The 20,065-nt window shown below is 44.4% G+C and overlaps 1 protein-coding gene across 1 annotated transcript in view; it reads left to right on the top strand.

Moving 5' to 3' along the window:
* Window positions 1–20,065, top strand: part of CDH4 (cadherin 4) — a 466,276-nt gene that overhangs the window by 422,085 nt on the left and 24,126 nt on the right. Inside the window, exon 9 of the mRNA XM_082007298.1 lies at window positions 19,199–19,384. Within this exon, the coding sequence (XP_081863424.1) occupies window positions 19,199–19,384 (186 nt within the window). The remainder of the gene's footprint in view (window positions 1–19,198; window positions 19,385–20,065) is intronic.

The following is a 20,065-nucleotide window of genomic DNA, read 5'->3' as shown; positions in this document are numbered from 1 at the left end:
TACATGCTGATAAATGAGAAATCGTTGTGTATCCCCTGTCTATATTCATATGAGGATCAACAAAGAGCAGGAAATGATGTATCTTAAACTGATACCAAATCTTTAAAAATACAGAAAGTCTGACTATAATGTGCTCAAGTCACTGAACATCCTTTGAGGAATGTTTTTATTATTTATATTATTCTGAATTTTCATTCCATCTTAAAGGGTCTGCAAATGCTTATTAATGTAGTACCAACGTTTCCCTTAGTTATACCCTGACAAGCTACAAATACGTATCAGAACTCAAGGAAGTCTTGCAGAGCCCAATTTATGCCACCGCGGCCCCAGGTTGGCTCCATGTGAGCTGTGGAGTCCGGGTCCTTCCTTCCCATCGCCGTTGGGACCCGGGCTCATGGATGTGATGTGCTCACTCCCGAGCAGTGCCAGCATTTTCTGACGAAGTGGCTTGGACCTAAATTCTCAGAAAAAGGAAGGCACTAAGTTCCTTCTGAATCAGAGAAAAATGAGCACCCAACACATTTTCAGATTGGGGCGTCAGTCTGCAGCCTGCGTTGCTGCTCCAGCCAGTATAGAGTGAGTTTACCAGCAGCACATGTGTGTTGTATCTGCCACGGTGAATACACTGATCTTTAAATTATAAAGTTGTCATTAAATATCTCCTATAGTATGATACATACAGCTGTGGAGAGCCATAAAAATTTGATACAAGTCTTGGGCTGTCTGGTCCTTTCTCCTGCCAGCATGGGATTGTTCTCTCCGGAAAATTTTGTAGGAGCCAGTCTTACAGAGTTTTCTGTCTCCCAGGCCATGGGACTTTTCACCACAGCAGTACGTGTGCCCCAGCTTGCTAGTGTTCAGGGGGTGCCCTATTCTGCCAGGTAAATACTTCTTTAACCTTCATTTGAGTGAAAAAGGAATGACATCTAGTGGCCATGTCATTTAAACACAGGTTGTTCCAGATGACCCAGGTTGCCTGGTCCTTCTCTCCAAATGCAAGTTAGGAGGTAAGGTTCAGGGTAGCAGGGTGAGCTGTGTCAGGTTAGTCACACACACCCATCAGTGCCTTCTGGAGGGCAGCATCCCTCCAAATGTGGTGTATTTTAATGTCTTTCCAAAACACTTTCCAAAGCTGAGTCTGATGGAAGGTGAGATAATGGAAATTTGCTTTCAGGTGAATTCTGAGCATTTAATGTCTCTGTGTGTGTTAGACCTAGAAGGAATAAAAGCCATCAAGAGAATTACCCATAGGATTGTGTTAAATGGATTAGAAAACACTACTCTTCCTCTGCGCAGGGTCGATGTGTACCATTATTTCTCTAATTCCAATCACTGAAGAAGGAGTTTTGCAAGGGCCAAAGGGCTTTACACAGTAGTACATGGGACTTTATAAAGATTTGAAAACCAAGGGTGTTTCACAGTAATATTTTCTGGTTCTGTGGAAACAAATATCTTTGATATACTCCCAGGTGTAGCCAGGATGAATTTCATGTGAGTATGAAAGTATAATATTTTTTTCCCTGGCTGGCAGAGAGAACAGCATCAGGCTGATCGGTCTCTTTAAGCCTGAGCTGAATCTCCTTGCTGTCCTCAGACAGTCTGATCTGCATTTTAACACCTCTAAAAAATGGCAAAAAATCTCTTTCCAGGAAATCTACAGCTCCTCAGAGGGTAAGAAAGCCCATGGTCTTTTTTAAGACTGGGGACTGTTTAGAGACATACAGTATATTTTTATTTTGAATACTTCGTATTGAGATGCTGTTGTAAAAACAAAATAGGCCAAGTAACTGAAATTGTGGTTTGCTCTTGGAAAACCGCCAGATGAAAGGAAATCAAGCAGCTGTATTCAGCATAGACACATACAAAGGCCCACCCTATAGCGCTCCTAAATTACCTGTCATTCAGCCAGGGTGGTTTTAGACTTAATCGTTTCTGGATAAGAACGTAGCTCAGGAGGACACTGCACCATGCTGGTGTCACAGCTCATGTAGTCGGCAGCAGGAATTAATGCTACTGTGTAAAACTTAACAACGGGACGGGAGAGAAGAAAACAGCCACTGCGATGGTCGAGGAAGTCCGATCACGTCCATAGTCGGGCACGCCGGGCAGGGGCGTGAGGAGACTGCATGCACGGACCCTGGGGAAGTTCAGACACAGGCGTACAAGAGCCAAAATCACACGTCCACAGGAGTGAATGACCTGCTGAGGCGTGGTGGCTAATGGACATCCGAAATACCAGATGGGCTGTGATCAAAATGTAGTGCCTGAGGAGGTGTGGAAAAAGAGCAATAAAAATCACATGGAAGATGCTTAGATGCGCAAATTGGAGATATTCTGATAAAACTCAAAAATTATTGCTTGCTTTTGTGAAAGTGGAACAATGTGGTTTTCATACCCTTAGCGCATCACCTGAAAGGCCGGGGGAAGATCCTGCACAACAGCAGGGCAAGAAGTAGCCTCACCTTCTCATACAAAGGATTCTGAAATTATATGGAGGGGAAAAATCACAAGTCACTAGACGAAACAATTTTAAACCAAAGTCTGCTGTTAACTCTAAATCCAGTCTCCATGACTGTCCAGACTGATAGTCATGACCAGGACTACCTGCGTCGAACTGCGAGGCGCGAGGGCGAGGTGACCTCCTCTAGTCCTACCCAGCTCTGGTTTTTGTGATGGTGAATCTCTTCTGGATCTGCGGTGCTGTCTTGCTGTGCTGAAAGCATCAGAGAGCAGCCAACAGTGAGGAAATGTCTCACGAGAGACTGGCCCGGGGTGGGAAGCAATCAGATCTGCGCCAGAAGAGCGGAGCATCCTGTGAAACGCCGTAAACATCCAAGGTAGCTCTTCTAATAATTTAGTGCAGGACTGTGACCCAGGGAAAGCTCTTCTGGCTAGTCAAGGGACCTCAGCCCGTTCTTTGTGTTGTGTTCTTCATGTGACATTGCTGCTTGCAAAAATAAATGGAGAGAGGCAATTCTTCCCTCTCCCAAGGAGCAGAGGTAACGTTGCCTGCGCAGCGTGCCCGACCGGCTGCGCCTGCGGGCTCTGGGTCGGATGCCTTAGGAAAGGGCAGTTTAATTCCCCCATGCCCAGGTTTTCCATGGTCCCTAGGGTGTAAGCAGCTGTGCTAGTTTATTCTCGTGGCATTTTTGGTGGGTTTTGCATCTGCCAAATCATCAGCTGGTGTAAAATGGCGAAATTTTAACTGGACTGTGTTACACAGGCTTTGTAGTAAGTTTTACTAGGAAACTGGCTCCGTAACTGTTAGAAGATAAAGGCACTGGTATCAGTGTGCCCTCCGTTATCCAGAGCCCCTGCTACTCATAACAGGGTCGTGTCCTCTGCCATGTCTTAATTATGTGGAAATTCTTCTACCTCCCTTCCAATATTTATCTCTTGTGTGCAGGCGAGTTGCATTTTTTCCGTATTAATATAGATCCATAGCTGAGCCTCTGGCCAGATGCTCACCTCGGATACAGGGGAGGTGCAATGAAATTAGTGTCGGCATTTCAGATATTAAAAGTCAGCTGAGACAGAACAATGCTGGATAGTCTCAGGTGAGATTTTATGCGAGGTGGAGCCATCTTTTTTGCTCACAGAAGGAATGCCTTTAATTCCAGTGAAATCTTTAACTCCTATCAAGCAGGATGCCCTTTCCAGTCTGACCCATGATACCGTTAATAGCCATCCAAGGATTTCCACTTTATCTAAGGAAATGCATAATCAGAGGGGAGGAGAAGTAAAAGAAATCCATGCCTACACTTGACTCGTACAAAGTCTATTTTTATCGTATTCAATCAGGAACAATCAGGCGCAGAGAGGAGACGCAGATGAATTTGCATGATCAGACTTCTCTGTCTTAAATGTTAATTAAAAGTTATTTTAAATTTGCCTACTGTGCAGAACTTGTTTTTATAGTAGCCCATGTAAGGGAAATATTATTTCACAGGGCTGAAGTGCTCATGATTAGTTGAGCTTGTGGATTCTTGGGAAGACCTGGCTGGCAATCAACCTCTCCTTTAAAGAAAAAAAAAAAGGAAGGAAAAAAAGAAACTGGGCTATTTAAGTTCTTTAAGCTCCTGAGCCTTAGGAGGTCTTATTTAAAGCTACTTTAAAATTTGCCCTTTGGCACTGCTTTGAGAATCTCCTCTTCTGAGACCGAATCCAGTGGAGCATGTTTTAAAGAGGCAGCTCTAGGACTGCATCCCCTTCCCCACTGCGCTGCCTTGCTGGCTCATCCCGGCGCTGACCCCCGTTAGGAGCAGCTCCAAAGGTTCAGGACCAGACTGTGGGGCACGGGTGGGTGCTCCCGGCTCGCAGGGCCCGGGCAGCGGTGACTCTTGCTGGCCTGGGAAAGGCGGTCTGGCCAAAGGCTGGCCGTGAACTTCAAGCAGAGTAGCTGGTGCAGAGTAACACTGTGCACAGGGAGATGCTCATATTCTAGCAGAAGGGGATGTGTTGCTGGGTGAGGTTAATCTAGGTTGCAAAGTGGATTGGGCTGATCAGTGGAGGAGCAAGTATTTGTTGCAAGTACATTGGAAAAAGCAGTTCTTGCCAGTTTTTAACTGGGCTCTCTAATTAATAGTGTCAGATCACGCTCATCTCTGGCTGCTACAGTAGTGCTGAGTTAGTAACCTGGCTCGTACTGGACTGAATCGGTCGGCAATGAGATCTGCAGAGTGAAGAGCGCGGCACTTCATGAGCGAAACGACATGGAGAGGGGCCCGAGTTAAAAGGGCTTTTTGGTTTTGGCACTGCACTGCCAAAAACGCTTGACCTTCGTCTGTGCAGGTATTCTGGCTCCTCCGAGTACTATGGAAAATGCTAATGAGCCCACTCTGAAAAGTGCTTTGAAATTTGAAAGTGAAGCAGGCTCTCACTACATCACTGCCATGCGAGCGTTGTCCTGTACCATAAATAGCTCTTCCTTCTCCGGTTTTGATGTTTCCTTCCCACTTTTTCCCCCGTCTCCACCCTGACATACTAGTGCACACCGTTTTGTGAAGCTACACAAACCAAGCTCCTCCAACCCCTTTTTTACTTTACAGCTTTCCATTGCCCTGGTTATCTTGCTAACCCTGCTGTGCACCAGGCTCTGCTCAGGTTTCTTTCTTTTGACCAGATTTGTATCTAGTAATCCAGATGAGATTTTTCAGTGTCTTGAACAAGAGCACTGATGTTTCCTAGGATCCAATTTGCCTTTGTCACAGCCATGGCATAGAGGTCCCTTAGTCCTCCTGCTCTGTCAGCTGGCCAAGAATCTGGAAGAGCAAACAAAGAGCACAAACCAAAATTTTATTCCTTGTTCTATGTGCATTTGTTCTCCTGTTGACACTGTTTGAGGACAAAATATAGCTGTGCATCGACCAGTGCAAGAGCAACACTGTCCAGAGTTGCAGAAATAGCTGATGTGAGCTGTAAAAATGTGACTTTTTTGCAAGTGGCAAAGCTTGGGGTGAATGCTTCACCTGGTCTCCAGCCCCCCGAGATGAATCCTGCTGAACTCTGTTTTTAACTGTGAGTTCAGAAATAGCAAATAGCAAAGAAAACCGTCAGCTTCTCCTTCAGGCTGAAAGATACTGACTTCCAAATGACTGCAATGCAAAGATGAGATAGGTCTAATTTGGGGAAATTATATTTAATGGTGGTAGGAAACCAAAATCTGAAACCAGGTCAGCCTGCCAGCAGTTTGGGGTTTCCCACGTACATTTATAGCCAGGTGTATCCAGAAGCATTCGGTACATGTGAGCGTTAAGAGAAATCCCTTTTACATGCATGCCCATGTTTTACAAATAAACCTTACGCTGTGAAGGGAGAACCCAGCAGGAATGGGATTTCCCACAGACAGAAAAATGGACCAGGACGCCTACCAAGGGCTGTCTTAAAAAGAGGTCTTACCACAGCTGATCCTGGGAAAACCAGTGGAAGTGGGTAGCTAACTGTCTCCCGGGACCTGGGCATGTGTCTAGATCTGCAAAAGGTCAAGGGCTTAAATCTTGAGCACGATGTACCTGATTTCCCAGCGTGTGGGCTAAAGGTGTGTATGTAGTTGCCCATTCAGATCTCGCGTTCCCCGTCATTACGCCGGTGCCATTCAGAAAGAGTGCAAGGACATTTGAATATAAATTATCCTGAATGCTGCAGTATTTTAAAATCATCAAAATTATGCCCGTGGCATAATTTAAAGGTAGTTGTCACGAGGCAGAAATCAAGGTGAACAGCGCAGGGCCGAGCTGGCAAGGGGAAAGACTTAATACCATAGTGAGAAAATCTACAGGACTGCGTCGTTTTACAGCTGAAAACAAACCCAGGAGTTCTGTATAGTCCTGCAGACAGGATTTATCGTTAAAAATCAATTGTGCTTTCATGGAAAATCCCAGGTGACTGTGTTCGCTTGCAATTTTCCAATCAAAACGAAGCTCAGCCGAACTACGCGGTAAAGCTTGGGCTGTTACAGAGCTGTCATCGTCTAACTGAAATAAGTTATTATATTCAAGTGAATCGAATATGCCTGATAGCATTTGGGTACATGAGCCTCTACCTAATTCTCTCTGTGTTTCAATTAAATATATAGTTGGTGAAGTCTAAAAACTACAAATCAGTTTAGTTTTCCTAAATAAGAATTCAGTGTTTATAAAATGGAAAGAGGCCTTCTGCCTCTCGTTACGTTGCCGGTCTTGGTGAAAACCTTTGTCATGAGCAATGGATTAGACCAAGGATGTTAGGTCAAAGGGGTAGCGGCAACAAATGGAGAGGGATCAAGCAGAAACAATATTCTTTCTTCCGACCCTGCCTCAGCCTTGCCAGGACTTGCCACACTGATGCCAGGGGCTTTGCTGCTGCAGACACATGGGTTAGCTGTGGTTAGGAAAGTACTTATGTCTTCATATAAATTATTTACGTCTTGACCTGCCTTTTGAATCACACTCACCTTTGGTCATGGATCCCGAGCTAAATGCAAAGCCCGTCCCGCAGAGCCTGGGAGGTGCGATGCCTGCACGGTTCTGATTCTGATGAGGAACGCATGAGACCCCACCGCGGGGTGCGGACTTTTCGCGAGCGCTACGGCTCTTCCCAGGCACAGCATCTTTAAGAAAGTGCCTGGAGGCCTTTTCAGTGCAATGCTGTGGAAAACAAGACATGCTTCATATTCTCTTGTGGATACTCAACTTTTGCTCTTTATTTTATCACCTCTTTCATCTAAAATGGAAGATATTTCTCGGTTTATGAGAAAACAGTAATTCCCTGTGTCTTAATGAAAAGATCATCAGCCTCTTCTGTGACTTCTGTTACATCTTTACACCAGTGTAGCGTATGACAGAAAGGATGAAATACCTTTGAGACTACGCAGTGTAGGCTGCAAGATGGATGGATAGATACAAAGATATATATGTACAAATACACAAATATAGATATGCGTACCGCTAGATTCAAAGCATAGATAGATACTGATATAAGGCAAACAATCATCAGTAATCTCCAAGTCTCTAGTCCCAAATAAATTTTGGGTTTTGTGAATTATTCCATTACATTCTGTGGGTGTATATGCATTAATATAAAAAAAAATGTGGTCTCCTCGGTAGAAGTCTCTTACTAATAGACCCCATTAATCAAAACCTAAATTTACAATGGCTTTTGTTTTGTTTATTTCCTTTCAGTACGTTCATTTTCAAATTATCACCAAATTAATCATGTACAGTACTCTCAACCAACAGCCGCTTGGTGAAACAGTTGTGGTTCCTCTTCATTACACTAAGCATTAGTTATTAAGGCACAGTTCAAGGCTCTGTTTAGCCTGATTCTGTCCTGAACCTAATTGGAATCAGCTAGATTCTTCCTTGTAAATGGGTCAGTCACACAGAAAAAACATCAAATGTAATCTTGAGATTAAAAAAAAAAGAGAGAAAAAGAAAAAAGAAGATAATTTTATTTCTCTTCATTGATACCTGCCTGGTGGTTAAAAGAAGGATTAAAATGAGGTCATTATACTTTCCTTGGAGACAAAACCCAGACCTCGGTGGTAATATGATTAATCAAATATAAAAGTGAAGCTACCCTGAATGAATAACTCATTTTTATAAAATATCTAATTACTGAAATGTCGTCTGCTGCAGAAAAAGAAGGGGGGGAAATTAATTGCAATAACAATTCAAGAAGATAAAGTTTTTCTGAATTAGGTCTACACAAGAAGCTAAATTGTGTTGATTAAGTAATTTGGTTTCAGGAACACCCTTGATGGAAGTTAGTAGTAATGAATTTTTCAGACCTCGGAGTTTAAAATTGCCAAAGACCAGTGATTTAAAAAATGGGAACGACAGTTTCATTACAGATTTCAATTTTCTGTCACAAAAAAAAAAAGGTGGGGGTGAGGGATATTAAAAAAAAATCTCTATTGGTCTCTCTCAAATTGGACACATGTAGTGCTTGGTGTAAAATCAAGTATAATATAACCTCTTCTCTTGATGCTAGCGAGTGCCATCCCATCCAATTAGAGCTACAGCAGCGCACGGGAGGTAGCGCCCACGATGCCACTCGTGCCCTGCTTCTCACCACGTAAGTGGCTGAAATCCAGGAGTTACAGCACGACCTCTTGTGCCTGTGTGCCTCATGCATACGTGCCCACCTGTGACGTACAGCGCGATGCTCTCCTTTCTTTACAGTTCTGGTACGTAGCTGTCATCAATGGGGTTGAGCGGCAACGTGCGTATCCATCGGCATTGTAGAGATACGTAATCATTTGTTTTGACATTTGATTTTCTCGCCTGCTGTTTGGCTGGTTTATGCAGTCAGGTTAATATTATCAAAACACAGAGGATATGTGTGCGCTGGCAAGACCACCCCAACCCATGCAGTGTGACGGCACCTATCAGCTATCGCTTGCCGTAACCCATTTGTCATGAGACGTTTCATTTGCAGCATCTGGCAGTGCTTGTACCTCCTGGTGCGATGGCTCACTTAGCAGAGGCTTCTCTCCTCTTTCTCCTTCCCTGCTTAATGTGAATGAGATCTGGAGGGAGAAGCTGTAGACCACATCCCCACACCTTCCGTAGGGGCGTAGAAGAGTTGTCCAGTGCGAAAGAGCTGCTAGAACACGCGTGGGCCACGCATGTGCAATGAGTGTGACGTAGCCAGGTGCTGCTGACAAGAACACCGTAGTCAAAAGTAAGCATCTACAGAGAAATGCCCCCTTCCTACTGCGTGATGTGCCGTGATGGAAATCACCCTGGTCTCCACCACCTGGTACGTGTGTGTGGGTCACACCATTGCCGTAACCTCTGGTGTGTCAGTCAAGCTAAAATTTCAAGGAGAAGTCAGACGCTAATGCTCCGTATCTCACTTGTCTACCCACACCAGCATTTCTTTTCTAAAATCTGTCTGTAGCATTTCTTTCAAATTTGAATGATTTTCTCTAGATTATGTGGCTGTTTCTGCTTTTGGATACATACTCGGTATCCTAATTCTCCTCCTGAGCCCAGACCTGGCACTGGAGGGCCCAGTTCGGTTGCTGGAATGTAGACACCCAGCACCATCCAGGAGGTCCCTGGTTAGGCAGGACGTCCACACAGCCCTGGCAGGTACGTCTCTACGTCTGCCAGATGTCCTAGGCAAATACCCATTGGTAGTGGATTAGTTCATTATCTTAAAAGTACACAGCATCTCAGGCACTGATGTGAGGCTGAGAAATTTAAATATATTTTGTAGCCCCGTTATTGCAAGGCACTGAAATAAATCCCCTTCTCAGGTTGGCTAACTTCCTTGGGTCGGCAGGTTTTTAATTCTTCAATATTCTGTTGCCTTAAAAACAGTCGCTTCCAAGGTATGTCATTTTAAGAGGATATATATCTGGAATTGCATTAAGTACATTTCACTTATTAAATCTTTAGTGACATACTGAGGGGAAAAAGGGGAGATTTAGCAAAGGATTTGGTAGTGCTGTGAGTTTTCTCTTATCAAATATGTCTAACTGTCCAGGATGTCTTAACACTTCCCAATTGTAGAAGAAGGGGTCAGAACACAGGACAGCCAGAGTTAAAATCAGAGAGGATGGTTAAAAGGTTTCACATAGTTTTTTTGAGCATGGTAGAGTTTTTCAAACTGTTCAGCTTAGTGCAAGAATGTGTTTTAATTGCCAAAAAATAACAGAATAAATAAAAACATTTTCCTTCTTAAGTTTACAAGTATATATAGTATAGTTTCACAAGTATGTAGTGACTCCCTCTTTTCGTTGACCCAATACCTTCCCATTTCTCACTGCATTTCTCTTCTCTGCTGCATGTGCTTTGACTTTCCTGTTGTAAACAAAATTTCAGCTAGAAGCCTCTTTCTCATGGCAAGTCTGATGCATTACCCAGTGTTTAATTTAGTCTTCATTCCATGCTCTGAATTGCTGTAAGCAGGCAGGCGTGCATTTTTCTGTAATGCCAAATTTTGACCTGGTTGAAGATGTCCCTGCAGGGGGTTGCACTAGATGACCTGTGAAGGTCCCTTCCACCCCAAACCGTTCTATGATCTTAGGGACTCCATGAGAAGGTGGGCTCGGAAGGGCAGGTTTCCTCTGCACTGCTGCAGCTGAACCATCTGTGTTTGTCTGCAAACTGGAGCGTTCTTCAGCATCCCCTGCAACGCGGAGACGCGGCCCCTACTCCTGATGCCCTTCCCACAGAAACCACAGCGCTGGGAGCAGGTGGAAGGCACACAAATCTCCCTCTGGGTAGACACTCTCACCCCACCGACAGGCATTGCCGTTACATTTTACGCAGCAGTAAGGTCATAAAAAAATTGGCCATAGTGGCACCAGCTGAGGGAAGCGCATCATTAAACTACAGTCATAGCACTTCTACAATAAAACACATGTTTCGGTGCCTTTTTCCTACACGGATGCTCTGTCCAGACAGGAACCCTTTTTATGGCCAGACCTTGTGGGTTTTCCAGCACCTGATTGTGGTATTCAAACCTAGTCATGAAAAAAAAATAATAAATCCCCCTGTGTGCTAATTCTGAGACTAATCTGGAAACAACGAGATTTCAATTGCAGTGCAGAGGAGGTTTGAGCTGGAGTCAGCATGCAGACTGGCTGAGCTGTGCGACGCAGGAAACTTGTTAAAAATCTCAATACCAGGATTATAATGTACATAAAAAAATTCAGTTTCAGTACTCTTAAAATTCTCCCTTTCCCAAATATCCGCCTTCAGATCCCAAAGGCACATGAGCAGCTTTTATATGCCTTAAAATCTGAAAAAAAAAAAAAAATTAAAAACTCATTATGAGCAGTGGGCAGTTAATAAGAAAATCCTAAACCAGACTTACCAGCTTAAGGCCCTTCTTTATGAAACTTTATTATAGGTGCCTGAATTGAAACATCCTCTTCTATACACACCTCACCAAGAAATACAGAGTTAGGCCTGTGGAGCAGGTTTGCTCAGTAGGAGCTGAACCCTGTCACACCATTTTTCTTAGTCTGGATTACATGTAAATCAGAAAAAATACTGTTTTCAAAGTTTTGTTCAAAACAGCGCAGTTATTTGCCAACTTGCACTTTGAAGAAAGAGAAAGAAATTTGAGGCTTGAGGTTCCAACAAATGAATTCATTTCACCCTCTTTTAAGGAAGACGGTTGTTTTAGAGAGTCAGGGCGAGTGACACGGTCTGTGCGTTGGAAAGCTCTCCTCCCGCCGTGCTGGGTGCGACGCGCGACGCCAGCACTGCCTTGGCAGTTCAGGAAGGTCGACATAGCGAATCGCTGTTGGCCTTCGAGACGGTAGAGCTTTACAACCGGTTGTTCTTCTGGCCTGTTTTTCCCCAGCTGTACAAACCTGTTCAGGCTCCTCAGTCGAAGCCAACGCGGTGCAGAGCCTGGGGAAGAGCCGTGCTGGTGATCCAGCTCATCCCCAGTGCACGGTTCCCTGCCAGCCTTCCCGTCTGGGAGCTTTTCCATCTCGGTAGCTCGGCGGGGATCACAGGGCTGCATGGCAATGCACGGGGAGAGATCAATAGACTAATCCAGGCTGACCTGATGGATTTATCAAGTAACACAAGAATTAATGGTCTTCTCAGGATCCTGCCCCAGTGCAGGCAGCGGAGGGCAGGACACGGCTCCAGAGCCAGTTCTACAACTGCCTTGGGAGACGTGGGCAAGTCGTGCAGCCTTTAGTTCTGCAGCTGAAGGGGAGCATAGGGCTGTCAGCTGTTGTAAAGCAATGATGTATCTGTGCAAGGATGTTTTATTATATAAATGTATGTATATAAATTCTTTCTTTTAAGAATGAGGCTTTGTAGGCAGTTCCAGCTGTTTTAAAATCTATGCCTCTATTTAAAAGATAGCATTACTAATTACACCTGACGATCCAATAGTCTGCAGAATGGTATCAGCTACCTTTTCCTGCTGTTCCTTCTGTAGGCAAGAAACAAAAGTATGTTAGACAAGAGAGCAAATGAAATGTTCAAAGGATTCTTCTCTAAAACTGGCAATAAAAGGCTGTGCTATCAGATCAGAATTTTAACATATACTGTTTCCACCGGCTCCCAAGATAAAATCTTTTATTGTTGAGTATAACCATTGTTAAAGGTCACTGTTGCAAAGGCTACATCATTTAGATGAGATGAGATCCCATTTTGGATAAATTCACAATTTTTCTTCCTAACAAGGAGATAGTATCAGGATTTGAATGTACAAGAGTGCCAGGTTACAGATTAAAGGCTTTTGTGTTCTGGAAACCACACTATGCCAGATTTCATGAGTTTCAGTGAGACGTGCAAGTCCCCAAAGTCAAGTAGGTTGATTAAAGTGGTTCTTTATACCCTTTGAAATACAGATAAAGTACAACTTTCCTACACGGGGTTAATGTAGACTTTTTTTTCCTTGACAAGGCTATATGCCTTTCCAAGGACATAATTTTAATCTCTCTTTAAACCTTTCATATGAACATTGTAAAAAGCTCCTTTGTGTTGTAATGCATTTTTATAAAATATCTAAATTTCTATGCAAACTTCGAACCTCATTTCATAAGATATATTTATCTCGAAATGGTTATCTTGCAGCAGAATAGTGTCCTGTAGCATCATTTCTGTAGCATCTTTTCATACTGTCACAAGAATGTAACATCTGATTATGAAAAAAAATTAGCGCTCATTGTCAGACATGCAGACTTCTTTTTTTTTTTTTTAATATCCTTTTACTGTTACGTGCTCTTGTCTCTGAACTCCTGGAAAGTACTCCAAGAGTCTTTGAACCAAGGTGAAACCTGCACGTTCCTTTCTTACACCAGAGAGTCTGAAATGAGAGGTTTTCTGCTGCTGCTTCTGGAAGAAAGGGTGTTGCTTTCTTCTCCTCTGTTCTGCTTTGTCTTCCTATTCAAAGAGTAATTCTTGTAATTTAGCCCAAAACCAGTCATTACTTGAGATTTTGAAAAAATAACACCAGTAAAGACGAAGTATAAAGCCAGTGGCTGCTGTCGGCTGCAGGAACACGATGGATGTTGTCTGCACCCCATCATGAGATCAGCTTTAGAAGTGCAAAAGTTTAGGCCTTGCTGTTGGTTTTTAACTCATCCAGCAGAAGTGGAAATGCGTGTTGAGACCGCACTGAACATCGCTCATCGCTCCTTGTAGAATCTCCCAGTAAATAAGTGGGTGGTCTGCCTCCACCACACCATGCATGGAGCTGTGAGAGCTTCTTTGCAGGCAGATGGGGCACGATAGGAGAGGACAGGACAGGACAGGACAGGACAGGACGGGACTATTTCAGTTGGAAGGGACCTACAACGGTCATCTAGTCCAACTGCCTGACCAATTCAGGGCTGACCAAGCTAAAGCGTGTTGTTAAGGGCATTGTTGAAATGTCTTTTAAACACTGACAGGCTTGGGGCATTGACTGCCTCTCTAGGAAGACTGTTGCAGTGTTTGACCACCCTCTTGGTAAAGAAATGCTTCCTAATGTCCAGCCTAAAACCCCCCTGGCGCAGCTTTGAACCATTCCCACGCCTCCTATCGCTGGATCCCAGGGAGAAGAGATAGCACAAACCACTGGAGATATAGGCAGGACTTCCAAAGCAACTTGAAAAGTTGGTGAGCTAATTGTCATGCACTTCCCTCCACTCGGCTGGGCAAGGCCCGACTGCGACGAGCCGGTGCCTGCAGCCCGAGCAATTCATTTCCGAATGAGCACTGTGACAGCTGGGCCTTGTCCCAGCAGAGCAAAACTGCGGGCTGGCAAGAGTGTGTTGGGCTTTATAGATAACGTTTTGGGAAGCATTTGCCACATGGCGTATAACTAGTCTGAAGTACGATACGCCTACGTGGATTGACTGTGGAATAGATCCAAGCGAACGTGAAGTTGAAGCAGGGACGCTGTAGTGCAGGGGATGTTGTGGGCATGAGCCTGACAAACCAACAGCGAAGAGGTTTGATGGGTTTAAGGGTTTAACTCTTTTGGGTTGATGAGCATCTTTAAGGGCTGATGAGCATCCTTAAGGGTTGCTGGGTGGTGTAATGCAGAGCAGGGGTGCCGTGGGCTGCCTCAGAAAAAAGCGAGGACATCACATAGAGGGTGATCTTCATTCAGGACCACGCCAGAGTGAGTAGTTCTTTAAAGAAACGTGATTTAGAAATTAGCATCTCAAAATCTGATTTGCACGCAGAATATGGTTGACTTTATGGAGCTTTGGAGGAGATTGGAGTGAGCTTGTGGTCTCTGCTGCACGACGACAGTGGAGCGAGAACCTGGAAGTCACTGTTTGACTGTCACAGAGGCTGATACCCAGCTCTGACCCGTAGGGGGGTAGGACAACTTGCAGACCTAGTACAGTCGTCCGTACAGCAAACGATATTGGAAATTAAAGGTCAGAGAATTGATAGTAAGGCTTAAGAGAACAGCAATTAGGCTGCTAGGAAGAAAAGCTAAATTACCGGTAGTAGGAGGGGGCGTGGGGGGGAAAGAGGATTATTGATCTAAATATCAAGTTGGCAGATACACAGAGTATAATCTAGAGGTTTTTTACACCTCTGGGCTTATTCAGCCCTCACAATAAAAAATGCAGGCCTATAAAGGTGGAATAAGAAGCGATCAATTAGGATGGCATTTGCTTGTTCCTGCACTGCAGCTGGGCAGGCACATCACAATTAATGATTTATTAGGAGATTTTCGGGGGGGGGTGGTTCCATTTTACACAGATTGCTGAAACCAGACCGCAGTTGTTTATTAATTTGCCTGCTATTCAAGCGTCTTCATTAAATATCGCGCGGGAAAGGTGACCAGTTGGCCGGCGCGCCAGCGCTGGGTTGGGAGCGTGGCCCTGCGCGTGGGGAGGCTGGGCTCCGGTACGCAAGGCGGGGCGCCTGCTCGCACAGCTCGCGTGGGCGAGCGCAGCCCTCTGCGCGCCGGGCGCCCCGGCTGCACGTCGCGTCGTATCCGGAGCTTGCTGCGCCGCGGGGCAGCCCGGCAGCGGAAGGCGGTGAGAGGTGGGACGCCGCGTGCTGCGTGCGCTGGCGCTGGTTCTCTCGGCCTAGGGGACCTAGAGAGAAGGTGCAGCGCTTCCCAGCAGTCGTCGCTGTCAGGGGAAGGGCTCAGAGTCTAAGAAGAGGACTAAGGTGCACTTAAGCTTCTAAGTTAATCCATAGCTATAGGTCATAAAACACTGTCTTTCTCTGGGCAATTCAGCCCTCATAAACTACTTCTGCCTGTAACAAACGTTGCATCATCATTGCAAATCTTGGAAACAACACAAAAATCTTTCCTGCAGACATTTGTGTGGGCCAGTCATTGCTTTCACGGCTTTTTAGCAAAGCCAGATAGAAAAAAGTAAGGATACTGGAAAAAAGGAATTCCCTTTAGAAGAAAGCCTGAATAATTATTTTTGTATTCATCCATCTCAATTCCACAGCTCCCTAGGAGTGGCTGCAGTGAGATAATTGGTTTTACTCTGCCGTGCGTGGCTTTGCCACCCAGACTCCAGATTTATTGCACAAAGTCAAGTCATTGTGTGAATTCATCGCTTGTCCCTCTCATCAATCCCTTTCTCCTCCGGAGTGATATTTGGCTACGTGTTTATATGCTGTCAGGTACTGAGTGAGAAAAAAGACAAACTCTGGGACTAACCAGTTTTAGTATAATCTGATGCAACCTGAAAATCAGAATTAATTACTACCTTTTCAACAAGGCATGACTTCAGATAGGCCAGCTCCAGAGGAATGAGAGAAGGACTTTTGCCAGCACAGGCTTTTATGGGAGGGGCAGAAAAAAGACCCTACAGAAAGTAAGGATTTAAGAACATGCCAGGTTCAGAACAAATCCTTATCTCAGAAGGGAAGCGGTGTGTGTAACAATCAGCCATAGAAATCCTTGTGAATGGTCTTTTAAAAAGCACTCTGGAAATTAAGGACTTCAAATGCAACCATTGAAAGTGAAGCTAAATGAATTACAAGGGAATACGAGTAAATGCTACAAGTATAGGTCAAGCACTGCTTTATCAATCTTATGTTTACTCCAGCAGCTCCTCCGTTGCTCATTGTTTTACCTTGTTTGAATAGATATGATTCTCTTTATTTGAAAATCAATTGTAATCTTATGAAAGAAAACTTACAGCACAGGGAATGCTGCAAAGCAGCACAGTGAAAGATGGCATTGTTCATTATCCTAAATTACTCCAGGGTAGGGAGGGAATGACATTAAAGAAGTGTGGGTAGCTTTGAGCTGCCATCCTTCCTTTAGCAGATGTAATTTAATGTCATTACTTAATTTTACTAAAGGTAAAGACAATTGTGGACAATACACGTTACAGCATTTACTTATAATAATGGCAGTGGGGGAGTGTTAGAAGGAGGAAAGACAGGCTCCGGTTTGGATTCCCAATAGCTGCTGAGCTGTAGCTGATGAAAATTGTTCTGTTCTTCATGGTGCCTCTCTCCCAAGATTTGCTGCTTAACCTGAATAGCTTTGGATGGCTCCTTTGATTCCTGTGTTTGTACTCTGTTCTCATCAGAAAAATACTTGGCTTTATAAGCGTAATAGACAATGATGTCCACCCTCAGTGCTGCATAGGACCGATCATTCCCTCACGACACCTAGTAGGTATCATCAACAACTGGATCAGCTGCTGGATTGCTCAGTATTGGAGAGCATTGTGATTTTTACCCTAATGGAAAAGCTTTGTAGACTGTTACAACCTTCCTCCAGGCTTTATATTGAGATGTGTTTGTGTATTTATAATTTTTTATATACTTCATATTTTTAAAAGATGTCTTGTAGTATACTTACTGCTACGGGCTGAAAACAGATGTGATGGCTTTTACAGAAGCTGCTGTACAATCTGTTGACGGTTGTGTGGGATTTTTCCATGTACCCCAAACTCATTGGGAGCACTTGGGTTATGATCTGCTAGAGGTGTTCAGCAGCCTGTAGGACTGGCCCTCTTAAATGTCTTAAATACAGCTGATGGCTTGCTCTTGGTGAGTTAATTCTGTTTGGTTCTGCAGGGCATAAGCCTAGTAGCAACAGACAAAAAACGGTGGTCCTAGGTCAAAGATTTGAGATGGTTGCACAGAGTGCTTAACTCCTTTGAAATTACAGTACGACACCTTGACGTTAGCAGGGCAGCCACCTCCTAAAAGAGACTGGGGGCTCATCAACTTGTCATTGCTGACATGCCATACAACATTAATTTAACGTAATGGGCGATACCTAGTGTGGATTTAGTAAGAGACGATCCTACTTAACTAATCTCCTTGAGTTCTTTTGAGCAGGCTTCAGACAAGGTTGATAATATGAGTGTACATATGACATAATCTAATGGATTTTTCAAGAGGCTTTTGATAAATTTCCGTATGATATTTCCCCTGCTTAAGCTGTGTGCCGCAGAGATTGCAAATTGGGCAAGAGAATGGGTAAAGAACGAATGAAATCATGGGAAATAAAGAGAGAAGAAGAACTGTAGCGTGTACTGGAACTAGAATTATCCAGCAGCTTCCCACTGTCCTTCCCCACCATTCAGCATGGCTGGAAAGAGATGCCATCTGCATTCACTAATGAAAACTTGTTTAGGACAGGTGCATAACAGAAGAGAGGGCAAAATGCCATTCAGGAGACCACTAAAGGGCAAATTTAAATTTACATTAACGTAAGGCAGATTGAATATTTTTGCTGTCAGCGGTGGAATCATATATACTAAATATAAGTGCACATAACTGAGAGACTCCAATGGATGGGTATGGGTTAGGAGTGGAAAGGGACTCTTGTGCTAACAAAGGAATGATTTATTATCATTTACATAACCTGGCATTTGTGCACATCAAAGGCCAGATTTTCAGAAGTGCTCTGCTCCGGCAGTTTGGGGCCAGGATTTCAGTTGCAGACTCGGAGCCAGCCGCTCCCATCATTTCCCCAGTGTTTAATTTGCCATATGTCAATCAGAGTGTTGATTTGCAAGTGCTGCTAATAGGTGATGCTGAGAGATAAGGACAGTTGAAAATTTGGGAATGTGTCTTACTGGCAGCTTTTGAGCCCCAAACGCTGGAATTATTCACAGGCCAGGATCCCTGATCAGCCCTATGATAAATCAAGGACTGGAAAGCAGAAAAGAATGCAGCTAATGCGTCGGGATATGCCTGAACTGGACGTGCTCCATGAAAATCAGTGCAAAATGAGAGAACTAAGCACCAGGAAAGGCTGTGGCAAAATCACAAGAAACACTTTAAATAATGAGACAAAAATCAAATCAAGGGCAAGAAAGAAAGAAAATGAAGTAAAATCACTGAAGAAGCAATAAAATGCGATCACTGAAATCTGAGTGAGGCAAAATACCTCAGGTTAAAGGGACGTACTAAAAAATGCACATTTTAGTCTGCCGTTTTTACCTGCTGTTGACAATTAACTGTCTGACTGCTGTAACGGAATGAGTATATCAAGAAAATTTTTTGTTCATTTACTTCGAGCATTTGCTGAAGCTTGGGCAGTGGCTGAGTGACAGTGTGTTCTCCTTTGGGCTGAGAGGTGAAACTAAGCTTTGAAAGGGTTGGAAAAAATATTCAAAGCAAAAAATAGGAAAACCAGAAGTGGGAAAGGGATGGGTTGCTCATAACATATAACCCTGTGGTCCTCTTCATGGGACTGATGTCCCAGTCAGTGTGCTGATGTAGGGGAGAGGGGAGGTGGCCGTGAGGACCAACAGAAACCTCCCACCATGACCATTCCTGTCTTTTATTTGCAGTATTCAGGAGAAGTTCCTGAGAACAGAGTGGAGGTTGTGGTGGCAAATCTGACAGTGATGGACCGGGACCAGCCTCACTCCCCCAACTGGAATGCCATCTACCGCATTATCAGCGGGGACCCCTCTGGCCATTTCACCATCCGGACAGACCCCATCACCAACGAAGGCATGGTAACCGTTGTGAAGGTAAGGGGGAAGCCAAAGCCAATCCATATTTGTCACCCTTTCAGCTAGCTAAAGCTACAAGGGTTGCCAGAAGCCTGTCATTACTTCATGCCTTCTCTACCTAGGAATGCAAGTGCTCGAATCTGGTTTTTTCCCATCTTTCTCTGTGCAGGAATCCTGAATACTTTTACTTCAAGCATATGCCCCTGGTTCTGGGTTTTCCAACTCAGCCAATCCTACCATAAGCTTTCATAAACTCACATGCTGAAGGCTCTTCCCAGCACCCAAGCCTGACCTCCACGTCCTGCTCCTCCTTAGCTTTTTGGTCGCCGAAAGAGGGAATGGCTCCTGGGCTGTGCAGCCCTGCCCTGCCTGGCAAGTTTAGGGCAGAGGCTGCACCTCCTACAGAGGTTTTGAGCCAGAAAACTCCCCGTTAGCTGTGAATCAGGGGTAGCGTTTCACTGCAGGGGATCAGTCAAGTGATCTTTTGTGAAAGCAGGGAGTGCAGGAGAGATTTCAGGAGGAGTGAATTTCCTGGTAACAGAAGGAAAGGAGATTATTTTCCTCCGATTGCGTTGCTTGGCAGAAAAAAATTGGAGAAATTTCTCTTTTCCGAGCATCAAGCGATACACAGTGAGGGACAGATCCTCAGCTCAGAATAGCACCATTCAAGTGAAAGCCAATCCTCAGGTTAGATCAGCA

This window comes from Phaethon aethereus (assembly GCF_964289735.1).
Source record: "Phaethon aethereus genome assembly, chromosome: 16".
Lineage (NCBI taxonomy): Eukaryota > Metazoa > Chordata > Aves > Phaethontiformes > Phaethontidae > Phaethon > Phaethon aethereus.
Note: the sequence above shows the minus strand (reverse complement) of the source record. Positions and strands in the feature narration are given on the sequence as shown.